This window comes from Microtus oregoni, unplaced genomic scaffold, assembly GCF_018167655.1.
Source record: "Microtus oregoni isolate MIOR12 unplaced genomic scaffold, Mior012 000006F_ref0000085, whole genome shotgun sequence".
NCBI classification, from domain to species: domain Eukaryota; kingdom Metazoa; phylum Chordata; class Mammalia; order Rodentia; family Cricetidae; genus Microtus; species Microtus oregoni.
Genome location: NW_024543065.1, coordinates 58,991,103 through 59,014,092, shown reverse-complemented (window position 1 = coordinate 59,014,092; position 22,990 = coordinate 58,991,103). Strand labels below are relative to the sequence as shown.

Sequence of the window (22,990 nt, the reverse complement as noted above, 5' to 3'; positions counted from 1 at the left end):
GCAGTGTTCTTCCATGGTTTCTGCCTCAGCTTCCTGCCTTGACTTCCCTCCACGTTGATCTGCAAGCCGATTTTGGTCAGAGTGAGGGCAGTGAAAGCAAGCGAGCTAGAGAGTAGGAGACTACGGTGAGTAATGTTCTAATCTTTGGAGCAGATCAGAAAGTCTTGTCTCCACCCAGGCCAGAGGTAAATTCCATCCTTTTGACCTGGAGGACACAGCTTTGTCTTAAAAGGCTGGGACAGAGCCTTTTGACCTATCCTTCATGCCCCCAGAGGCCGTCTTGCTAACCCTTTGCCTCTGCTCTCAGTGCATTCCTGAAAATGTTGCGCTGCTCAGAGACCACACAGAGGGCTGCCTTTTTGTATTAAGTAAGAACACCCACAGTGCTGAGAAACCACAGCCTGCCCCAGGGTCCACAGGTTTCTTTGGACCAAATGATCCACAAAAACCAACATGAGGGCTTAGAGGCTAAGAGCTCTTCCGGCTCTTGCAGAGGACCCCAGTTCCGTTCCCATCACCCATGGTGGTCGGCTCACAAACTCCTGAAACTTCAGCTGCAGGGGATCCAATGCCCTCTTCTGGCCTCCGTACATACGTACAGACACACACACAGACACACACACAGACACACACACAGACACACACAGTCACACACACACATAAATAAATAAAAATGAAATAAAGCAACAGGAAGGAAAGATACTTCCAATAACCTTATCAAATATATTAATATATGTTGTTATAAAATATATTGTGTATCAATCATCCCTCTGCACCTGCCAGTTCTATGTGGGAGAGTTCATCCGCTTCCAAGAAGTACTCGGGAGAAAAAAACAAAACAGAACTGTGTTTTCCTGAGGATGTCTGACCTTGTACCTTACTACGTGATGTCCTCTACAACTGCGTCAGGCAGCATTCATCACCCTCTGGGGTGGACACAATGGCCAGGGTACAGAGTAACAACTACTTACCTGACATTTCCACTGCATTGAGTATTACAGGCATTCTGGGGCTGATTTTTAAATCTACAGCAGACATGTCTAGATTCTGGGCCAATACTACAGCAATGTAAACAAGGAACCTGAACAGAGAAGCCATTTGCATAAGGGCATCCTGGCATCCCGGCAATAAGTGTAAACTCTGAACAATGCGTGCACATTTTAGTTTGTTATTTTATTTTACTTAATATTTTTAACAACTGAGACAGGATCTTGCAGCACATCCTGGGCTAACCTAGGACTTGCTGTGTAGCCCAGGCTGGTCTCAAACTCAAATTCTTTTAGCCTCAGACTTCCAAATGTTAGGACTGTAAGTACACCAGACTACCCTTAACAGTTTCAATCAAGCTTAAAAATACTTAGTTTATTTTTAATTATGCGGCTTTGTGCGGGTGGGTATGTGTATGCGTGTGCAGTATCGTTGGAGGCCAGAGGCATTGGATCTCCTGGGGTTGTGAGCCGTGGGTTCCAGGAACGGAATCCAAGTCCTCTTCAAGAGCTGCTAGCACTCTTAACTGCTGAACCATTTCTACAGCCCCCTCAATTAAGCCTTTTTAAAAAGACAGTATATTTTTAGGCTGTAAAATTCCAAAGTATAAGTGAAAGTACCAGTCTTTCTCCCAGGTCCCATCCCCACACAGGTAGATATGACTCTCCAGAGATAGTTCGTCCCTATCCAGGTACACACACACACACACACACACACACACACACACGCATCTCCGCCATAGTGACATCACTCCCCACTCTGCCCTCCCCCTCCCCACACCTTTGTTCCTTTTATAAAAGGCCTGGAGATCCACTTATATCTGACCACAGGGCGCCATTCAAGACAGTCAGTCTTACCGTGCTTGATGGTCTCACGGTGTCCCGTCTCACCGTGTCCCGCCTCACAATTTACTCATGATTCTCACCTGGTTCCTCTAGCATCTGGGCTTGCACCCAAGAAGGTCAGAGACCCAAGCCCCCCACCCTCCACCCCAACAACTTACTCTCCGATGCTTGTAGTTCCTACATTGACCAGCAGAGGGAAACACCATCCTATTCTTGGGACCACCAAGGGCTCTCTGGTGGGTTTACCAAGGGGCAGTCAAGCTAGTGGCTTGGGGAAGGGTGTGTCTAGGTACAAAGAACTCCTAAGCGGATCTGGGATCCTCTGCATTCTATCCCTGGCCAGACCTCTGCCAGGCCTCTCCTTCCTCTGTTTCTATCTCTGTGTATGCCTCCTACCCTCAGGGAGAAGTCCGCTCAATTATGGGAGGCAGAAAACTTTTCCCTAGGTTTGGGGCTCAGGAGTTGCCCCAGGGAATACAGACCAATGAGCTACAGCAAGGAGAAAGGCCATGATGGGAAGTGGGGGGAGGGGTCTGGTTTTTTTTCCCTTACCCCCCAGACCCTTGACCCTAAGTCCCCTTTAATTCTCCAAATCACACCCACAACAGCAGCCTCTCCCTAGCCTGGTGCCTCTGGGGCTCCACCCCACAGCCCCCACCGTAGTGTTGGGGGTCGTCTGGAGTCCAGCTTGTAGCCGAATAGAAGCCACCCCTTTCCTGGTCCTGCCCCTCCCAGTGACCCCAATCCTCTGCCAGCCACTCAATGGTGCCTTGTTTTCCATCCAGCCCCCAGACAAAAGTCCTTCTGTGTAAAAAGGCGGAATTTGGGGGGAGGGAGCACCCCCAACAGGGACCATGTGGGGGCTTGTACAGACCTCAGGCGGAAGGAGTGCAGAAGGAGGAGGGGGCAGGAGAGGGAGCAGGGTAAGGTGGGGGCTTATCTGCAATGGAGGAAGGCCTTTCTGACATCCACACCCACACCCTCTCCAGAGCATCCTCCCATCAGCTGTGAATTCCTGGGAGAAACACTGCTCGGGGTCTACAGTCTGGTGCCCAAATGCCAGTTCTGTTCTCAGTCTTCTAGGGCCTGGTCTATGAGCCCCAAGAAGTACAACCCCCACCTCTACCCACCATGCAAGAGTCTCCTTCATATGACAACTGCGGCCATGTCAGTATCTCTATTAACCCCTCTGCCCTGCCGACAAAGAATCCAGGACGGACAGAGGGGTTTTAACTCCTAAAAATGCCAGCAATCCCACCCCCAAACAAAACTGTAGCTGGTGCTGCACACCTTTAATCCCAGCATTTGGGGGGCAGAGACAGGTGGATCCTGATGACACCAAGGTCAGCATGGTTTGCAATATGAGTTCCGGGCCAGCCAGGGCTACATAGTGAGACCCTGTCTCAAACAAACAAAGAAAAAGTCCTTCTGAAGCTAAATCAGAGAAGGATCTCATAGATGTTCTGCTTTAAGCATGTCCCTCCAAAAGGATGGTTTGACATTAAGGAGACGGGAACCTTCCCTATTCTGGGTCTCCTTTGGAGTTCAGGAGACTGGATAAAACGTCTTCCCTCCTTTACGATGCTAATCCCCAGCCCACCTTGATCCCCTTCCACTTCACCAGAGGCTACTGTAGCTAGAGAATGGGTAGGACTGTCCCTTTAAGGGAGGAATGGGGTGGGGGCGTCCGTGGCCTCAGGGAGACCTGACTTGTGCCTGCCTGCCCAGGTTTGCTCAGGGCGTGGCAGTTGTGGATAAAGGACTGCCCAGGCTTGGCAGTCCGCTTTCTGCTTTCTCCCGGAACCACCTCTCAGCCTGTTGAGCGACTCAGGTGAGCGGCCCTGGGGGCCCCTTCCTCTAGGAGCCCTTTGCCTCTGTCCCCCCTCCTCGCCCTGGCTCTCCTCTGACTGTCCTCGCTACATAGAACTGGGGTTAAAGATCCCAACAGTCTTCCAGCTTCAAGATTTCTTTTCTGGGGGCAGGAGACTATCCTCTCCTGCCTCAGTTGACTGCTCCTCATGGCTCGACTCTGTGGGACTAGATTAGACAACTGGGGTAACCCACCTGGTATTTACAGTGGGGATCAGGGAAGACTGGGGGGGGTCTGAGTGGATGGGAAGTCTGGGTTTAACCGGTGGGGTTGTCAGAGTAGACAGGAAGTGATTACAACATGGTATCACGATTGGGGATTTTCTTGGGGGTAAGGTGGGGAGGGGTACCTGGGGGTAACTCAGTAAACAAGAAGTAATTTAAGTGCAGAGGGATGACGCGGATGGGGGCTGTGTGTGTATGGACACGCATGTGATATCGGGGCATGCGGATGATGATGAATGCCAGGAAAGTGGGGTGCTCTCCTCTCTGGAGGCTGTAAAGTGTGACTTGGGTAGGAGATGTGGGGGACTCAGATGACGAGGGTTTATGCAGGATACCCCGGCAGATGTGGCCATCCTGCACCGTCGTGGAGGAGAGAACGCGGGAGGCAGTGATTGCAGGGGTCCTCCGGCTTGCACAGCCAGGACGTAGATGAGGGTAGGTAGTGTCTCAGGCAAGCAGGCAGCTCTCTTCAGAACACAGCACCAGCAGGACAGGACAGTGAGGGTAGATGGCGGTTTCCAGCTCCCTGAAGCCCTGCAAATGCCAGGGTCGAGACTGCGCAGTGGCAGGGCTGCAGATGGAATCTCTGTCTTCCCCCACCCCCGCCCAGGCTCTCAGATTTTGGGTGTTTTGTGGGGATGGGAGAGTGCGGGCCTTTCGGGGCCTCAGAGGGGTCTGTAGGGAGAGAGGTAAGAGGCGAAACCCTGCAGTGTGACAACAGCCGATGGTGTTAGAAGAGTTCAGAAGTGAAGGCTGTGCCGGCCGCGCCAAATTCATCCAGCTGTGAAGATGATATGAGGGAGTCAGGGTCAAACTGAGAAAAATGCATGGGCTGGGCACTCAGGCGGAGCCGGCTGCCACAGCTAGTGTCTTACACACGCTTGCAACAGAATATTAGGAGGCAGCCTTCGACCACAGACATCTGCAGCATGTACCCCTAAACACCACTCCAGCTCTCCAAAGTGCTTGCTGGGGCCCTAGACATCTGAGACATAGTCCCCAAATCTACTACAGAAAAAAAAATACATGCTAAATCTAAAATAATGAATTGTATGTGGTGTGTGTGTGTGTGTTGAGTATTAAATCCAGGGCCTGGAGAGTAGACTAAGCAAGCCTCCAGTGCAGGGCCACTCTCCTGGGCCCTCATGGAGGAATTCTAGGCAGGGGCTCTACCACTGAGCCACACCCCCAACCCCTCACTGGGGGACTCTAGGCAGGGGCTCTATCACTGAGCCACACCCCAGCCCCTCACTGGGGGATTGTAGGCAGGGGCTCTACCACTGAGCCACACCCCAGCCCCTCACTGGGGGATTCTAGGCAGGGGATCTACCACTGAGCCATACACTCAGCCCCTCTCTGGGGGATTCTAGGCAGGGGCTCTACCACATCCTCACTGAGAGATCCTAGGGAAGAGCTCTATCATTGAGCTGCATCTCACATCCTCTTTTTACTTTTTGTTTTGTAACATCTCACTAAGTTGTTTGGTCTGGCCTTACACTCTGTATTCCAGGTTGGCCGTGAGTTAGCATTTCTCCTGCCTCAGCTTCCCTGGTAGCTTACACCACAGGTCTGGACCAATTTAGATGGATAGAGAAGCTGAAGGATTTCCCAGGCGCTGGGGGTGGACCCAGGGAGATGGAGATGTCTGTGTGAGCATATGGGACACCCTGCACCATTGGTGGCTGGCTGCATTCCTTCTAAGTGTGTGCTTTGGTGGGTAAAAAGGGTTAGTTCTGAAAGGTGACGTCAGGGCTGATAGGGATGGAGAAAGGAACCTGCAAGGTCACTGGGCAGTGTCCAGCATGTGGGGAATGGGGACAAGTGTTCGCACTTACTATCTTGATGTGTGTGTGTGTGTGCACGTGAGCTTCTGATAGCTGAACAAGACAAGCACAGGAGGTGCACAGAGACTAGGAGTTTATTTCAGGCCTCCAGGGTGACAGAAAGGCAGACAGTTATGGCCAGAGCTGTATGGAAAGGGGCTCTGTGCTGAGTGAGCCTCACTGGGGAGCTAGGGGTTGGGGAGGTTGCTGCTAAGTGAAGCCCCAAAGGGCCAGGGACTGGGGTGAGGAACAAGCTCAGAGGCGGAGTCAGGGGCGAAGGCTAGGGTAGGGGGCAAAGACTGGATTTGAGCTGGGACAGGGGAGAACGCTCAGTGGGGTCTGAAGGGCAGACCCAAGGGTGGGGCGGTAGCTAGGAACCCCCTCTGCACATGCCCCACCGACCTGGCATTATTTCTGCCATACTCCCACCCAGGAGCCCAGGGAGTCAGCTCAGGCCCCAGCTAGAAGCCTGCAGCATGTAGGCAGAGCCGGGCAGGCTCCAAGCTGTCTGTGGGAGCCACTCCCAGAACCCGGGCCTCATGCCACCTGGCTCCTGACACCCTACTCCCCAAAACACCCCGAGGCCCTCACTGTTCTGTGTTATAAACCTCTAGTGGGGGAAAAGGCGTTGTTTAAATCTTGTTTTCAGGACCAAGTGATCTTGGACATCGACTTTCACCTCTCAGAACCTCAGTTTCCCCATCGGGGATAACAAGCTGAATGTGGTGCTGTAATCCTAGCACTTGGAGAGCTGAAGGCAGGAGGATGACAGATTTAAGGCCAGCCTGGACATAGCAAAATACCACTCCACCTCTTCTCTCCAAGAAAAGATTCATGCTGGGCTGTGGTAGCGCACGCCTTTAATCCCAGCACTCTGGAGGCAGAGGCAGCCAGATCTCTGTGAGTTTGAGGCCAGCCTAGTCTACAAAGTGAGTTCCAGGACAACCAGGAACACTTAAAAACCCTGTCTTGAAAGACAAAAAAAAAAAAAAAAGATTCATTATGGTAAAACCTAACTTCACTGTCCAGGCAATGCAATGGCTGCTCCTTCCCAGAGCTTGAGTGCTCACCCAGCCCCCACTTGACTTTGGAGTTTCTTATCTCCAGCCCAGCCAGCTTCAGGCTCACTACCAACCTTGCTATGTGTACCTTGGGCTGTGCTCCTGTGTGAGCAACAGGTGGGACAGGGAACCAGTGGCGCAGGGCCTTGTGTCCTGGTCACTCTGCTAAGACTGGTCCTGTTCTCTGGACTCTTCTAGATCACCGCTGTGCCATGCAAGAGGTCGTTCTGAGCCTGCTGGTCCTCCTAGCAGGTGAGTGTCTGGCCACCAAACTGCCCTTGCCCCTGGGCCTTGCCTCTCAGCTGGGAGGTGACGAGCTGTGTGCACGTGTGTGTGTGTTTGTGTGTGTGTGTGTGTGTGCGTGTGCGTGCGCGCATGTATGTGCGTGCGTGTGTGTGTGTGTGTGTGTGTGTGTGTTTGTGTGTGTGCGCGCATGTGTGGAGTATGTGGTGTGTTTCCAGTGGGGAGATGCCATTAAATTTTCCCTTACAGCAAGCCGAAGGATCTGCCCAGTAATCTTGTGTGTCCTGATTACTGTCATGGCCTCTCTACATCGCCTTCCCAGATGCATCTAGGAGCCTAGCAGTGATGTAGCGGATAACAGGAGTATCTTGTGCCTCAGTTGCCCCATCTCTGAAAACACAAGAGAAGAACAGCACTTAGTCATAGGGCTTTGTAAGGCTTCAATGCATCAATGTTTGAACAGTGTGAGACAGGGCCTGGGTGGAGTAGTCTCAAGCATTCATGCCTTAAATATAATTAAGCATTGTTTTTGTCCCTGTAACAGAACTCAGGCCCAGGCTAAAGCCAAGCAAGCTTTCCGCCAGGATTTAATCCTCACCCTGTGCTCACCTTGTGTTTTCTCCTTCCTTCCTCCCTGCCTCTGCCTCTTTTGTGTGTTCATGACTGTGTGTGCTTGTGTGTGTGTGCAGCTGTGCATGTGTTGGTGTGGCTGTGCCTGTGGCAGCCAGAGGACAGCTTTGGCCATCATGTCTTAGGAGTTAACCATCTTTTCTTTTTTTCTCAACTATTTTATATGTATGGCTTTTGCCATTTGAGTGCTTGGCAACTGCGGAGGTCAGAAGAGGGTGTCAGATCCCCTGGAACTGGAGTTACAGATGTTTGGGAACCATCCCGTGGGTGCTGGGAACTGAGCTTGGGTCTTCTGCAAGAGCTGTCAAAGTCGTCTTTCTCCAGCTGCCCCCACACCTTTTAAAAAAAACACTTTTTACTTTACCATTCTTTGGGTACAAGTGGCATTATTTGGAATAGGGGTGTAGGAATATATTGAAGTTGCCAACTGAGAGTCATTTCAAAGGGGGTGGTTGGCAACCATGATAACGGCGGGCTAGCGCTGCGGAGGACTGTGGGCATCGCTGGTGTGGAGGAAACAGTCCTGGGAACAGAAACCATCTGCCACCTTGGAGAACAAAGCTTCTCCAGCAGGAGGCGTGGCCAGGCCGCATGTCTGGAAACATTCACTCAGACAGAGGCCAAAAAGTACCCAGAATAGGATCTGTTTCCGGTGGCAAAATGCTGGCATGACTCACAGTTGGGGGTGGGTGGGTGTGTCCAGGTGGGACAAGCCAGCAGCTGAGTCCTGTGCACTTCGGAGGTGGGGCTGTGCCCCTGCAGAACATTTTCCTCAGGCAACAAACCTCCACGGCTCTTCTAGGGCCACCGTAGTCACCACTTGTCATTACTTGTTCCCACAGGCCTTCCTGCTCTAGATGCCAATGACCCTGAGGGTGAGTCATAGCCCACCCCTCCAGCCCACTTACCCCAGACCCCTGCTATTGTCTCAGACTCATGTGTGTGTGCCCTTTCTCTTTGCAGATAAAAATAGTCCTTTCTACTATGGTAAGAACAGCATCCCTTTTCACTTCTTCCCGACCCTACATAGTATTTTGTATCAAGGGTTCCACACAAGGGTGCCTGACAGTTCACAGTGACCCAGGGGCCAGGTTAGGAGAGGGTTTGAAATGGGTCACTGAGTATCCAGGCAGATTAAAGGAATCAGTTGTGAGGGGTAATGCAAGACAGACACGGGAGTGAGTCCAGTCTGCAAGCTGCATTAGGTTCAGATCAACCTCCAGAAAGTTGGTCATGAAAATCTTCCCAAAAAAGGTGGGTAATTCTACCCCCCCTCTTCTCCACTTCCAGCTTCCACTGGGAGCTGCCCCTTGCCCCTGCCCTCTCCTTCTCCACTGACCCTCACCCCTGCTCCAGCTAATGTCCTCAGATACAGAAGGCATCTGCCAATCTCACAACCTATACACCTGCTGGGCCACTCTGTCTTCCTGCAGATCTCTGTTCCAATGGGGCCTCCTCAGAGAGCCCTTGCTTGACAGTGGTCTCTAAAGACCCTCATCTTGACTTTCTATCTTCGCAACACACTGATGCTTTTCCTTCAGACGGCTTCTCTGCCCCTGAATGCACATGAAGCATCTTGCTTGCTTGGATATGAACTGTAATGTGTGCACCACAGGGCTGCGGTTTTGCTTTTTCCCTTTGACTGCAGCGGAGTGAGTTGGGAGACAGATGTCGGGGGTAGAAGGGGCAGGGGAGCTAGCTTTGCGATTTTCTCTGTTTCTCAGATTGGTACCGACTCAGAGTCGGTGGGCTCATCTGTGCAGGGATTCTCTGTGCTGTGGGCATCATCGTCCTTATGAGTGAGTACAAGAGCTTTGGGAGGGGGCGGAATGAACGGGGAAGGGACTGCGTGGTCCTTCCTCTGACCACATCCCTCTCCAACAGGTGGAAAGTGCAAATGCAAGTTCAGACAGAAGCCCAGGTGAGATGGGTTCTGGGAATGCCCAAAAGGCTAAGCCTTGTGCAAAGAGAACAGGCCTGGGTAGCTGCCCTGAGGTCTCTTGGGCTTTGTTTCACACAAATCATCCCCTAGAAGGCTTTGGTCCCTAGCTTTGTACAACCCTGTAGGGAGAACCAGCCAAGAAAGTGTCTAGGCAAGCTGAGAATCCCTTAGCCCTGTGGGAGAGAACAAATAAGGGATTTATTTGTATGTTATCATTTTTATTTCCCTAGTCACCGCCCAGGGGATGGGCCGCCTCTCATCACACCAGGTAAGACACTCAGGGCGTGGCAAGGGATGGGGTTAGGGTCACTAGTGGCAGCTGGAGAGGGATTATGCCTGCATTGGGGAGAAGGGGCTGGAGAGATCCTTGCAAACTGACCCCATCCCCACACCAGGTTCTGCTCACAACTGCTGAAGATGGACCAGCTGAGGAGCACAGAGCGCCTCTGAGCCCAGGTCCTGGTTTTGGAGGTGGCCTGAACTCTAAGATGACCGTCCCAACCTCTCCTGGCACTGCCTTGTCCGAGCCTTATTCTTACCTCTCTCATGGTAGCAGGCTCGTTGTTCAGTTTTTAATCTAAAATAATTTTACATCATGCTCATGTGAGTTAGAGACTTTGTGTTCTGGAGTGTGGCTATGGGCAGTGAGGAGGTGGGCAGATGTTGGAGTGGGCTTGGGGGGCCTTGATGAGATGGGCACTTGTGTGTAGCAAGTGGCTGAATCTCTATTAGACCTGCGTGTCATGACCTGATGGTGGACATGAGACGTCCCTCTCTGTCCAGCAGCCTCCTGTCCACTGGTCAACTAAGGACACTTCTGGGAGTGAAAAGGAGCCCTAATCACAAGCAGTGACGTTGAGAATAACTATGGTTATAAATAAATAGGGCCATCCTACTATGTTGGGGCCACTCAATAACTTAGCCCCACCTTCACCCCTGCAGTGGCCTTCTCTCTCATTCCGAGACCTCACTTTATCATGAGACATTCCCATATACCAAGTGTCCTTTTAATTCCCCAGGGTACCCCTAATAGTTATCAGTGGTCACATAGAGTGAGACCCTCCACTGACCCCAGGCTTTTTTGAGACCCCCCCCAGCACCCTGATATCAGGGCCTCCAACAGGATGCCATGTGACACCCTGGAAAGTGCCTAAAACCGTTCAAAACAAAATTCTTTCCCAGGGTCCTATCCAGGGCCAGCACCCACCACTCAACAGCATTCACAAGACCTTCCTGCCATGAGCCCGCAGACAGGACAGGTTGTGGGGAGCACAGGGCATTTATTTCTGTTCTTGCCCCTGTCACATTCTGGGAACAGGGTGCCCAGGGCTTTCTCTGATACCCCCAGACTCATCATTACCGCTTCACCGTTTCTGCACACACGTAAAAGCAACAAGACACCAGCAGTCAGTCTTTGGCAGCAGACATGCCTACATGCAGCAAAGTACCAGGCCCAGAAACTGCCCAGCAGCTGTGATGTCACTGAATGTCACAGAGATACATACTCCTCCACTAAAGCCAATGGCCAGATTGGGTTTGAGTGGAAAAGAAATCTTTCTCTCGGTACTTTATACGGAGCAGGACCAAGGGATCATTGAGGGCGGGATATTTAGACCTCTTGGAGCTCAGCAGATTGCCCTTTTGCTTTCTGTATCCCAGCTCCCTGCTGTGTCCCACGCTGAGCATCCAAGTCATTGTCTGTAGGAGCATCTGTCCTCAGTCAAAATGTGGCCTCAGACTGCATGGGATCCAAACGTTGTTGGGAGCAGAGAGACCTCTTCCCGTTTGCCCCTAAGCTGCAGATCCTCCAGAGTGTGGGCTAAGCCTGACCCAGGCTGATGCATTTGGATAGTGAGTGGTCTGTATCATATAGGACTGGCTGTGATGGCCAGGTGACCAGGTCCAAGAGAGTACCCCAATGTCACAGGATGCCCTTGCCAGCCCCTCAACCACTTCCGGCCCAGCCTCAGGCACTGAGATCCAACTCATGGTGCTGGTAGATCTGCGTGGGGCCCTTGAAGCACGCAGCGAATAGAAAGCGTCTTCCCGCTACCGTGACTTGGGCAAAGGCTCGGGGGGCCACCAAGGCCGGGGGTCCCAGCTCCTGTAGCGGCTCCAAGATCCCTTTGTCAGGCTCAAGGCGGAAGACCTGGCTGAAGGTGAAGTCGCTGCCCAGGATGGCCAACTGGTCTCGGGCGATTAGCATTGGCTGGAAGACATGGGAACCTCGAGATGGAAGCTGCTGTACCAGGCGGAACATGGAGCCATCCCAACGCATGACCTGCAAGGTGTGGAAGCTAGTTAGAGCCTGGGCCAAGAGACGCTGGGCCTGCCCATCATCCTCAAGGCTCTGGAGGACTTGCAACATGAGCCTGTGGGTCCTCAGTTTCTCTGTAGATTTTTTTTTTTTTTTAAGACTTGCTGGCAGTGACTGACTGTCTCAAACCTTCTCGGTAGTGACACGACAAGCCTGTGACACCAACACTATGCCTAGCAGCTTCCTTAATGTATGGATAACAATCATCACCTTCTCAGAGCAGATAATTAATTGTTCTAGTCCTTTCTCTCTGCCTCGCATGCTACAGAGTGCCCAGCAAGAGTCTATTGATCTTACTGTCATGCGTTACATTGATCCAATCTGTTCTGGCTGCATCCTGACCCAGCTTCCAGTCTCCTACTGGCTTCTGACTCCTGTTCTTATCTCCACTGTTTTCCCTTGGAGACCCCTCAAATAACTGAGTTGGGGGGGGGTTTGTCCCCGACTGTACCTCATTCTGAAAAGAGAATCCTGGAGACTGTGAGTGGGGCCTAACACCAGCTCAACCTTGAGGGGGTAGTCTCCCAATGGGAAGGGTGTGGTTGGAGTTAACTGTCATCCTGGAATGTTCTAGCGTTACAGAGCCAAGCTTAGCAGAGGAGAACAAGCTTAGCAGAGCAGATCATGTTGGCACATTCCTGTTACAACAGCACAGGGCTGAACCACGAGATTGAGGCCAGCCTGGACTGCATGTTAAGACCCTATCTGATTCTGCCTTGGGCTCTAGTTCATCAGTTGAGGGTCAGGAGTGCAGCTCCATTGTGGAGCTTATGCCTGGAATCCACTAGAAAGGGGCTGGGGGTGTGGCTTGCTTGCCTAGAATTCGTCAGGGATTGGTTGTGGGTGAAGCTCAGTGGTAGAACCCATGCCAGGAATTCACCCGTGAAGGGCTGTGCTGAAATAGCGGTCAAGCCCCCTGTCAACTGCTGTGATCAGGCCTGGACCCCACTGCCTGCCCCCAGTCTCACCATGGAGTCCCCAATGTATCGTGTCAGGCAGAGGAACACATCTCCACCGGCCTGAAAGTGTTTCGTGGCATAGACATCTTCGGCCTCTGGGATGTCTGTGCGCCTTTCGAAGCGGCCACCAAACCAGTGGAAGAGCACTGGCCTCTGGGAGGCTGAAGCAAGCAGCAGATGCGGTCGGCCATCCAGCTCCAGGACCTCAGCATCAGTGTCGCGGTGCCAGGCGTGTAGGCTCTGGCGTGGGTAGAAGCCCGACCCGTCTCGGCACAGCAGGGTGGTGCTACCAGCTTTGGAGGCATCAGCCACCACGAAGCAGGGCTGCCCATCCAACCACAGGAGTTCGGCATCATTGGGTCGCAGTAGGCGTTGAGGGGCTAGGACCTGTATTGGGGCCAGATGCAGGTCGGCGCTGGGCCGAGACCACAGATATGAGCCTCCCCACAAACGGGCAGCCAGTATGAAGAGGCGTGGGCCCAGCACCAGAGGTTTGCAGGACACCACGGAGGGCGCTGTAGGGAGAGTGGGACACAGTCAGGCTCAGTGGCAATCTGGGGACAGGAGGGAAGGGGCCAGGAGAGGAGGGGAGCTCACCAGACACCTCTTCCTCTATCCGGAAGCGGTGCACGCTGTAGTCCCAGACCAGGATCAAGCAGCGGCCAGCAAAGGGCTGTGCCAGGATCACGTGAGGTTCCCCCTGATAGGAGAAGGACTCCACGCTCAGTGCCGACTCTGCAACAGTCTGGAGCCAGGACAGTTCTAGAGGCAGCAAGAGAGTCAGGGGTGCCTAGGAGTGGGTAGGAGACCTCATTGCTGAGCCTTGGTTAGCATGTTTTTGAAAAGACTTCACAGAGTTCACCACATAGAGACCTACAGAATAGAACTTTTTTTGTCTACAGATGTGTTAACTCTCAGAAACATGAACGTGTTTCTTTTCAAGGCCGTGTGGCATCATCAAATAATCCCTTGGAAACTGTCTTAGACAGATGCCATGGACACGCTTGTGATCGCAGCCTTGAGGAAGCCGAGGCAGGAGGATCTCTGGTTGATGGCCAGCCTGGGCTAACAATATAATGCAAGCAAAAATAAACATGCTATATATTGTGATCCTGTCTCAAAAACAGAAAACAAAACAAACAGCACATTTAGTTACTCAATTAACTCCACAGCAATCCCAGTGAGCTACACTCTGTTACCATGAGAATTTGAGGATAAGTGGCCGGGGCAGCCAGCTAGCCAATGACATTCATTCTCCCGAGCTGGAGCTGGGACATAGAAGACAGGCCTGTCAGCCCAGCTATTCAGGAGAATGAGCCAGGATGATTGAAAGTTCAAGGCCTGTCTGGGAAACAAGAGTTCAGGATAGTCTCGGCAACTTAATAGCAGACCCTATCTCAAAACCAAAAAAAAAGTAAAAAGAGGGTTGGAATGTATGTAACTCAGTGGTAGAGCCCCTGCCTAGAATCCCCCAGTGAGGGGCTGGGGCGTGGCTCAGTTATAGAGCCCCTGCCTAGAATCCCCCAGTGAGGGGCTGGGGCGTGGCTCAGTGGTAGAGCCCCTGCCTAGAATCCCCCAGTGAGGGGCTGGGGCATGGCTCAGTTATAGAGCCCCTGCCTAGAATCCCCCAGTGAGGGGCTGGGGCGTGGCTCAGTGGCAGAATGCTTGCCTAACATGTGAAAGATTCTGAGTTTAATCCCTAGTAATATACACATGCACATACAACACACAGACACACAAACACAGATATACACACACCACTTTTTTCATGAAGCATGGAGATGACCATCAGGCAGCCCCACCAGAATGTTCCAGCACCCCTGCTAACACGCTCCCCAGATATCATGATCAAGTTCACAACAGACAAGAAGTGCGATATTCACATCACTGTGTGAACAGGACTTGTCCTGGATCTGGCCTCTTTCAATCCGTTTTTCCCATATCCCAAATCACACAGCAAGTCACAACCTGGTCTGAACCATAAAAACAAGGCAGCAGCTAGGGGCTACCTCACTCATGCAGAAGATGGGTTATCTGCTCCCACTTGTGTTTTTTGTTTTGTTTTGTTGTTTTTGTTTTTTTTCGAGACAGGGTTTCTCCGTAGCTTTTGGTTCCTGTCCTGGAACTAGCTCTGGTAGACCAGGCTGGCCTCGAACTCACAGAGATCCGCCTGTCTCTGCCTCCCGGGTGCTGGGATTAAAGGCGTGCGCCACCACCGCCCGGCTCCCCACTTGTGTTTTTATGTGTACAGTTGCATGACACGTGCCTGGGGGTCAGAGGGTAAGTGTGAGAGCTGGTTCTCTCCTTCCATCAAATGGGTTCTGGGGATTGAGCCCAGGTCACCAGGCTTGGTGGCAAGTGCCCTTACCCACTGAGCCATCTCACCAGCCCAGGAGGCTCCTTGATTCACTCTCCAGGTTGTCAGTGAGAGACCCAGGCTGTAACTCCATTGGTGGTGTGCCACCCTATATACCAGGCCCTGTTCCTAAGTAGCAAGGTTGGAATAATAAGCTAAAACCGAGAACGTTCAACAAAGGGAATCTTTGTTTTTAGGTAGGCCTTTACCATGTAACCTACATGGGCCTCAAGTTTATAATCCCCCAGCCTCAGTCGTTCCAGTGCTGGGGTTGCAGGCATGTGCTGCCATGCCCTGAAGAATCTTTGAAAAATCAGAGTCCTTTAAATCAGCCCTTCCTGGGCTGGGGAGATGGCTCAGGACACTTGCCAGTCTGATGGAGCTGAGTTCAGTCCCAGAACCCATATGGTACAATGAGAGAATCAGTTCCCGCTTGTCCTCTGATCTCTGCACATGTGCCATGGTACACATGGGGCCACTACTCCCTCACACACATATTTTGAAACAAACAAAGCCGGTCGGTGGTAGTGTATGCCTTTCATCCCAGTACTGAGGGAGGCAGAGGCAGGCGGGTCTCCGTGAGTTTGAGGCCAACCTGGTCTATAGAGTGAGTTCCAGGATAGCCAGGGCTACATAGAGAAACCCTGTTTCAAAAAGCAACAACAAAAAAACTGCAAACAAAACCCTATAACTGGTGTTTGCACCCTTCCTTGGCTTCCCTGGTCCCAGCTCTGGGCTTCCTCAGATGCTAAGGTCTTCTCCAGTCCTGACCTCCTCACTCCTACCCTGGACTCTGCCTGTGCCTCCCAACTCTGTCCCTACTCCCTGTCTGTGCCTTCTCATTTTGGGGGAATCATCCCGGACTGTGTGGGATTGCCTGATTTCTCTCACCTCAGGAAGGGTGCGATCCAGGGCCACCCATCTCCTGGTCCTTCTGCATGACCCAGAACTCAGAAAATGTCACGATATATTCTATATATTCGTGGAAGAGCTAAAAGAAGACAAGCTCCAGGGAGGAGGGATGTACCTGCAGCTACCAGGACCGAACAGGTGCATAGGAGAGACATTTAAAGGCCTCCTATTAACAAGACCAGCAAAGACTCACAAAACGCTTGCAAGCCAAGCATAGAGCTGCACACCTGTCTTCCATACTGGGGAGGCTGAGACCAGAGGATTGCTACAAGTTTGAGGCCAGCTCTGGCTACATAGTGAAACTTTGTCTCAGAAAACAAATCAAAAATAGCGACAAACAAGGGCAGGAGAGATGGCTCAGGTTATGAGCGCTTGTTTGCTCTTGCAGAGAACTGGAGTCCCTGTTCCCAGCTCCCATGTAGGACAGTTTACAACGCCTTTAACTCCAAGTCCAGGGAATCCTACATCTTTGCTTGAATGCACATGCCATACACAGACAGACACACATACGTATTGCAACAACAACAACCATAATAATATAAAAGTCTCTTGTCCTGGGACTGGCATCAGAAACTGTGCCCACAGAAGGTGGGGGAGGCAGAAGAGTCACAAGTTCAGCGCCAGCCTTGTTGGTGAACTGAGAGCCTGTCAAAAAGGAAAGAGAAATACTGCCCAGCATTCAGTCCTCACAGAGACCTGGGATCACTGGTTACATCCCTGCTTTACAAGTGAGGAAACCAAGGCTCAGGGAGGATAATGCCTCAGCCCTGTGGCTGCCCCCTTTCTCCCTGATTTCCTCCTCTACTTTGGAGACCCTGTTGTCCCTCCCACTGCTGAGGAGTTGGGGAGGGGACAGGAAGACTTCACCTGTAGCCCTGCACTTGAACTTCTTCGGATCAAGGTGGTTGAGTTGCATTTGGGCAAGGGCAGAGGGGCCTGCACAGGCCCCCAGGCCCACGCTGGCATTCACCGTAGGCACCCACTGCAGCAGCCAAAGTACTCGGCAGTCACACTGAAATGGGTTCCCACGGAGGTCCCTGGGGCGAGAAGCCAGGAAGAAGCTGTGACCCAGTGTCCCTGACTTAGAGGCTGAGAAACCTTCTCAAGTGAGGGTCTAGGATGGCACCCTCAGGTGACAGGGAAGTTCAAGCAAAGCACACTGGCAAAGCAAGCCCAAGGAGGCCCACCTCTCCCTCCCTATCAACATTCCCAAGCCCTGCCCTCTGCCCTTCCCGAGCCTGAGCTCACACGTGAGTCAGAGTTTCCAGGCCTCGGAACAGGAATCTGGGGAGAGCCTCGAGGTGGTTGTTGGCCAGGCTTCTGATGGAGCAGGAGAAGAAAGAATGTCAGCCGTGTCCAGGAGACGCTATGACCTTGAGGGATGGGTCGGGTGCCTATGGTGAAGGACTGGGCTGTGGAGATACACACAGGTGTGTGAGCGAGCGAAGTCCTCTCAGGGCATTCTTGGAGATGGAGCCAATCTTGTTGTCCTCAATGAAGCTGTGGGGAGAGGGTGGAGTGAGGAAGAGGCCTGCAGTGCTGGAGAAACCGGCCCTAGGAAGCCACCAGAAGAGCTTCTTTCTCCTCCCTCACATAGAATGACCACAAGGAAACCATTCTTCACCAGGCTGCTCTCACAGTAGCCAAGGTCTTGCCTCTATGGTCACTGACAAGCTTATCATAAGTATGGCTACCACCACCACCACCACCACCACCACCACCTCCACGACCACCTCCACCACCACCTCCACCACCACCTCCACCATCACCACCACCACCACCTCCACCACCACCTCCACCACCACCACCTCCACCACCACCACCACCACCACCACCTCCACCACCACCACCATCACCACCACCTCCACCACCACCACCACCACCACCACCTCCACCACCACCTCCACCACCACCACCTCCACCACCACCTCCACCACCACCACCTCCACCACCACCACCATCACCACCACCACCTCCACCACCACCACCTCCACCACCACCTCCACCACCACCTCCACCACCTCCACCACCACCACCACCTCCACCACCACCTCCACCACCTCCATCACCACCACCTCCACCTCCACCTCCACCACCACCACCTCCACCACCACCACCTCCACCACCACCTCCACCACCACCACCTCCACCACCTCCACCATCACCACCTCCACCACCACCTCCACCACCACCACCTCCACCACCACCACCATCACCACCACCTCCACCACCACCACCTCCACCACCACCTCCACCACCACCTCCACCACCTCCACCACCACCACCACCTCCACCACCACCTCCACCACCTCCATCACCACCACCTCCACCTCCACCTCCACCACCACCACCTCCACCACCACCTCCACCACCACCACCTCCACCACCTCCACCATCACCACCACCACCACCTCCACCACCACCACCTCCACCACCACCACCTCCACCACCACCTCCACCACCTCCACCAACACCTCCACCACCACCACCTCCACCTCCACCACCACCACCTCCACCACCACCACCTCCACCACCTCCACCTCCACCACCACCTCCACCACCACCTCCACCACCTCCACCTCCACCACCTCCACCTCCACCACCTCCACCTCCACCACCTCCACCTCCACCACCTCCACCTCCACCACCTCCACCACCACCACCTCCACCACCACCACCATCACCACCTCCACCTCCACCACCTCCACCACCTCCACCACCTCCACCTCCACCACCTCCACCTCCACCACCTCCACCACCTCCACCTCCACCACCTCCACCTCCACCACCTCCACCTCCACCACCTCCACCACCTCCACCACCACCACCATCACCACCATCACCACCTCCACCTCCACCACCTCCACCACCTCTACCACCTCCACCTCCACCACCTCCACCTCCACCACCTCCACCTCCACCACCTCCACCTCCACCTCCACCACCTCTACCTCCACCACCTCCACCACCACCTCCACCACCACCTCCACCACCTCCACCACCACCCTTAGCATGGTTTTTTTCATGAAAAGCAGCAGCTTCATCATCATTGGTAAACCCAGAGCCAACACCACCATCAAAACTGACAACAGGGATGGGGCATGACTCAACAGGTAAAGGCGGTTGCCACTATGGCAACCCAAGTTCAATCCCTGGAACCCATGTGGTGGAGGAGAGGCTCTGTTCCCACAAATTCTTGTCTGACTTCATATATGGGCCCTCGAGTATGCACTGTCACCTCACCCTCCAAATAAATGCAACATGTTTTAAAAACATGGCACCTGGGCTGAGGTGTGCCTCAGAGATAGGATGCTTACCTAGAATACCCCAGGGAAGGCTTGGGCATGTGTTTTGGCTTGATGGTAGAGCCTCTGCCTAGAATCCCCCAGTGAGGGGCTGGGATGTGGCTCAGTGGTAGAGCCCCTGCCTAGAATCCCCCAGTGAGGGGCTGGGGTGTGGCTCAGTGGTAGAGCCCCTGCCTAGAATCCCCCAGTGAGGGGCTGGGGTGTGGCTCAGTGGTAGAGCCCCTGCCTAGAATCCCTCAGTGAGGAGTTAAGAACTACTTTCCTAGCATGCCCTAGACCCAGTTTTCAAAACAAACAAACAAATAGAAAATACAAAACTAGAAAAACCCCACCAACATTCTACCCATTGCTGTGACCAACATCAACACACACCATAAGCACGGGCCCCTACACTGACAATCATCACAAACACCAGTCCCACACACCTTATACATAGCCCCAGTAACACCAACACTATTATGGCAGCCATTTTGGTCATCAGCCCTCTTACTCTGTTGGCAGTAATATAACTGTCACTGAAAGAGAGATAAGGCCATGTGGCAGGATGTAGATGACTAGAAATGGGTTAACTTAAGTCATAAGAGCTAGTTAGTAATAAGCCTGAGCTATTGGCCGACCATTTATAATTTATATTAAGTCCCCGTGTTGGTTATTTGGGAATGGTTGGCAGGAAAGAACAGTCCATCAACAATCAGTTACAAGGGACACCCCCTACATCCCATCATCCACAGCAGCATTACCACCCTGCCAGGGGCACTGCAAACCTATCATACAGCCATGCCTTCCAGCAACCTTACTCCCGCACACTGGCACCGCCACCCACACTGTCACGTGGTCACTGCATAGCTTCAAGTGGCTTCTGGTTAATTTTAAATGTTTCCTGGCTCTGACCTCTTTGTATACACTTTCCTAGAATCCCCCTGCATCAGAACAACTGAGTCTGGCTACCTAGACCCTTTACTAATTCTTGGTTTCTAAGACTGGGACTGAAACCTGGGGTCTCACACAGGCTAAGCAAATATCTACCCCCAAGATGTAACTCTAGTCTTTTACTTTATTATATTTTAATTATTTCTTATTATGAGACAGGGTCTCACTGGGTTGCTCAGGTTAGCCTTGAACTCACTCTGTAGTCCAAGCAGGCATTGAATTAGCCATCCTCCTGCCTCGGCCTTCTGAATAGCTGGGATTATAAGCCTGAGCCACAGGGCCCAGCTTCCACTGTGAATCTTTTTTTTTTAATTTAAAAATAATTCCTGGGCTGGAGAGATGGCTCAGAGGTTAAGAGCATTGCCTGCTCTTCCAAAGGTCCTGAGTTCAATTCCCAGCAACCACATGGTGGCTCACAACCATCTGTAACGGTGTCTGGTGCCCTCTTCTAGCCTGCAGGCATGCACACAGACAGAATATTGTATACATAATAAATAAATATAAAAAAAAGAATAAACATAATTCCTTTATTTTGTTTCCCATTTCCCTCCCCCTCTTCCCACCCTTCTCCCCCTCCCCCACTCCTCTCCCCCTCCCTCTCCAGTCCAAAGAGCAGTCAGGGTTCAAAGAACACAAAGGTGAGATTCAGTTCTGACCAGTAGCCCCTGAGCTGTCCACACTACATCCTTCCTCCTATGGACCTGCCATTGGCCAGATGCCCCCTTCCCCAGGCCACCTCCGTTTGTCTTCTTACACTGGGAGTCACTGAGAGGCTCGCCCGCCCCTCCAGACCCACTTCCCCAGTCTCTGGCTGTACTCACAGGTACTGAAGGTAGGACAGGCCGATGAAGGCATCGTCCTCAATCACGGAGAAGGTGTTGGATGTGAAAAGCCTGGCAAGAGGGCAAGGCAGATGTTTTCAGAGTTGCAAACCAGTATCTATGTCTGTACCCTTAACCTCCATCCAATTCAAAGACACACATGCAAGTGTGGGTGTATGTGAATGGACACAGATGCCTCCATAAGTACATCCAATGTACACGTGTCCTCACAGGTGTCTGAGCACTCCCCATGAATGTCCACGTGCAACACACACACACACACACACACACACACACACACACACACATCTCCACACACACAGGAACAGCCATTCCCTTGAGCAGAGAGTCATGGGCCCAACCAGGACATACTCACAGGAGGTGCAGTGATGGCATCTTCATGAAGCTGCCAGCCTTCAGCTGGGAGACCCCCATCCTGACAAGGGATCTGGGGGCATGAGATCAGTGGGCAGGAAGACATTTCAGCTTCCCTCTCTAAAGTCAGAGGTCTTGGCTGCTCTGAAGGCCCTGGTCTCCCATGTTGAGCCTGGGGTGCCTCCTACTATCCTCTATCTTTGCCCTCTGCCATTCCCTCCACACAATACAAAGTTCTTGGCAGTACTCAGCCCCGGGATACCGCACTTCCAGTGTTCCCATTGTTCCCCCTGCCCTTTGGGACACCCCCAATTGGCACCTTTCCAAATCTCAGTATCCCTCTTTCAGACATCCCAGAATTATTTGGTGTCCAAGATTCTGATAGAAACCCCCAACCTCCTACCCCAAGCCGTGTAGTTCCAGGTCTCCTCCCTCCCTTTAGGCCCGCAGAGGGCCTGGCACTCACAGTGACAGGAGCGTGGTGGAGAAGCTCTCGGGCAGCTCGGTGGAGCCCTCACACAGAGTACTTTCCTTGGAGCAGGAACAGCGTGGAGGACACTTTCCTTTGGGGGGACTCCAGGCCACTCCTGCCCCAGCTCCGGCCAACAGCAACAACAGAATGCCTGCCCCTCCCATGCCCCCGGCCCCTGCCCAGGCTCCCACCGACCCTAGTCCACCAGACCCGGACCGCTACATCTTTGTAGGATGCTCCTCCACCCTGCTGCTGGCCATGCTGCCTGTGACTGCCTCGCCTTGTTCTTTCACTCAGTCCCTTCCCTGGGGACTCCCTGTATCTGGAGTGTGGGATTCTCTGTCACTAGCTTTCTCTCCCTATCTTTCTATTACTCTATTTCCCACCCCTGCAATCTCTTGTCTATTTCTGTCTTTGTCTCTCTGTGTCTCTGATTTGGCCTCTAGAATTCTGGTGTGTGTGTGTGTGTTTCTGTCTGTCTGTCTGTCTGTCTGTCCTGGTCCTTCTGTCTGTCCGTAACTCTCACCTCCCTGCCCCGTTTCAAGTTTCCATTACTTTCTGTGTGTCCTCCCACACTCTTGTCCCACTTGTTGTGGCCTGAGATGCGCCCAGCAGAAGGGTAGGAAGGAGGGGGGTCAGAGGCCATAGGAAGAAAAGGCTCAGGGAAGGGACTGAATGGCCTTTGAGGGGGCGGGGCTGCCAAGAGCTTGAGCCACCCTAGGCACTCCCAACCAACCCCCTCATCAGAGTCCCTACTCAACCCCAGTTGGGGAGAGTGGGAAGGATGTCCCCAGGGTGGAGACCAGATGGCTCTGCAGACTGCAGATGGGAGGGGCTAGGAGGAGAAGTCCCTGGGGGATGGGGGATATTCTAGCTGTCCCACCAGCCCCTCTCTTAAAGGGTGTGGTCCATCCTGTC

The 22,990-nt window shown here is 52.8% G+C and overlaps 2 protein-coding genes across 4 annotated transcripts; one reads left to right on the top strand and one right to left on the bottom strand.

Moving 5' to 3' along the window:
• The first annotated feature begins 3,594 nt into the window (after positions 1 to 3,594).
• On the top strand, positions 3,595 to 10,223 carry Fxyd3 (FXYD domain containing ion transport regulator 3). Of its 2 annotated transcripts, XM_041654772.1 has the most exons (8): positions 3,595 to 3,663; positions 7,009 to 7,062; positions 8,526 to 8,558; positions 8,647 to 8,670; positions 9,408 to 9,482; positions 9,568 to 9,604; positions 9,856 to 9,893; positions 10,021 to 10,223. In XM_041654772.1, the coding sequence occupies exons 2-8, from the start codon at positions 7,023 to 7,025 to the stop codon at positions 10,038 to 10,040; spliced, it is 267 nt and encodes an 88-aa protein (XP_041510706.1). In that variant the 5' UTR covers positions 3,595 to 3,663; positions 7,009 to 7,022; the 3' UTR covers positions 10,041 to 10,223. The 2 variants fall into 2 exon arrangements, with proteins under 2 accessions (XP_041510706.1, XP_041510705.1); XM_041654771.1 differs by lacking the exon at positions 9,408 to 9,482 and having other exon boundaries at positions 3,637 to 3,663.
• On the bottom strand, positions 10,210 to 22,692 carry Lgi4 (leucine rich repeat LGI family member 4). Of its 2 annotated transcripts, none has more exons than XM_041654770.1 (9): positions 22,067 to 22,692; positions 21,602 to 21,661; positions 21,226 to 21,297; positions 17,598 to 17,669; positions 17,418 to 17,489; positions 17,037 to 17,206; positions 13,499 to 13,663; positions 12,911 to 13,416; positions 10,210 to 11,906 (listed from the first exon to the last, which is right to left on the bottom strand). In XM_041654770.1, the coding sequence occupies exons 1-9, from the start codon at positions 22,234 to 22,236 to the stop codon at positions 11,592 to 11,594; spliced, it is 1,602 nt and encodes a 533-aa protein (XP_041510704.1). In that variant the 5' UTR covers positions 22,237 to 22,692; the 3' UTR covers positions 10,210 to 11,591. The 2 variants fall into 2 exon arrangements, with proteins under 2 accessions (XP_041510704.1, XP_041510703.1); XM_041654769.1 differs by having other exon boundaries at positions 21,602 to 21,673; positions 22,067 to 22,691.
• Between the last annotated feature and the right edge of the window lie 298 nt (positions 22,693 to 22,990).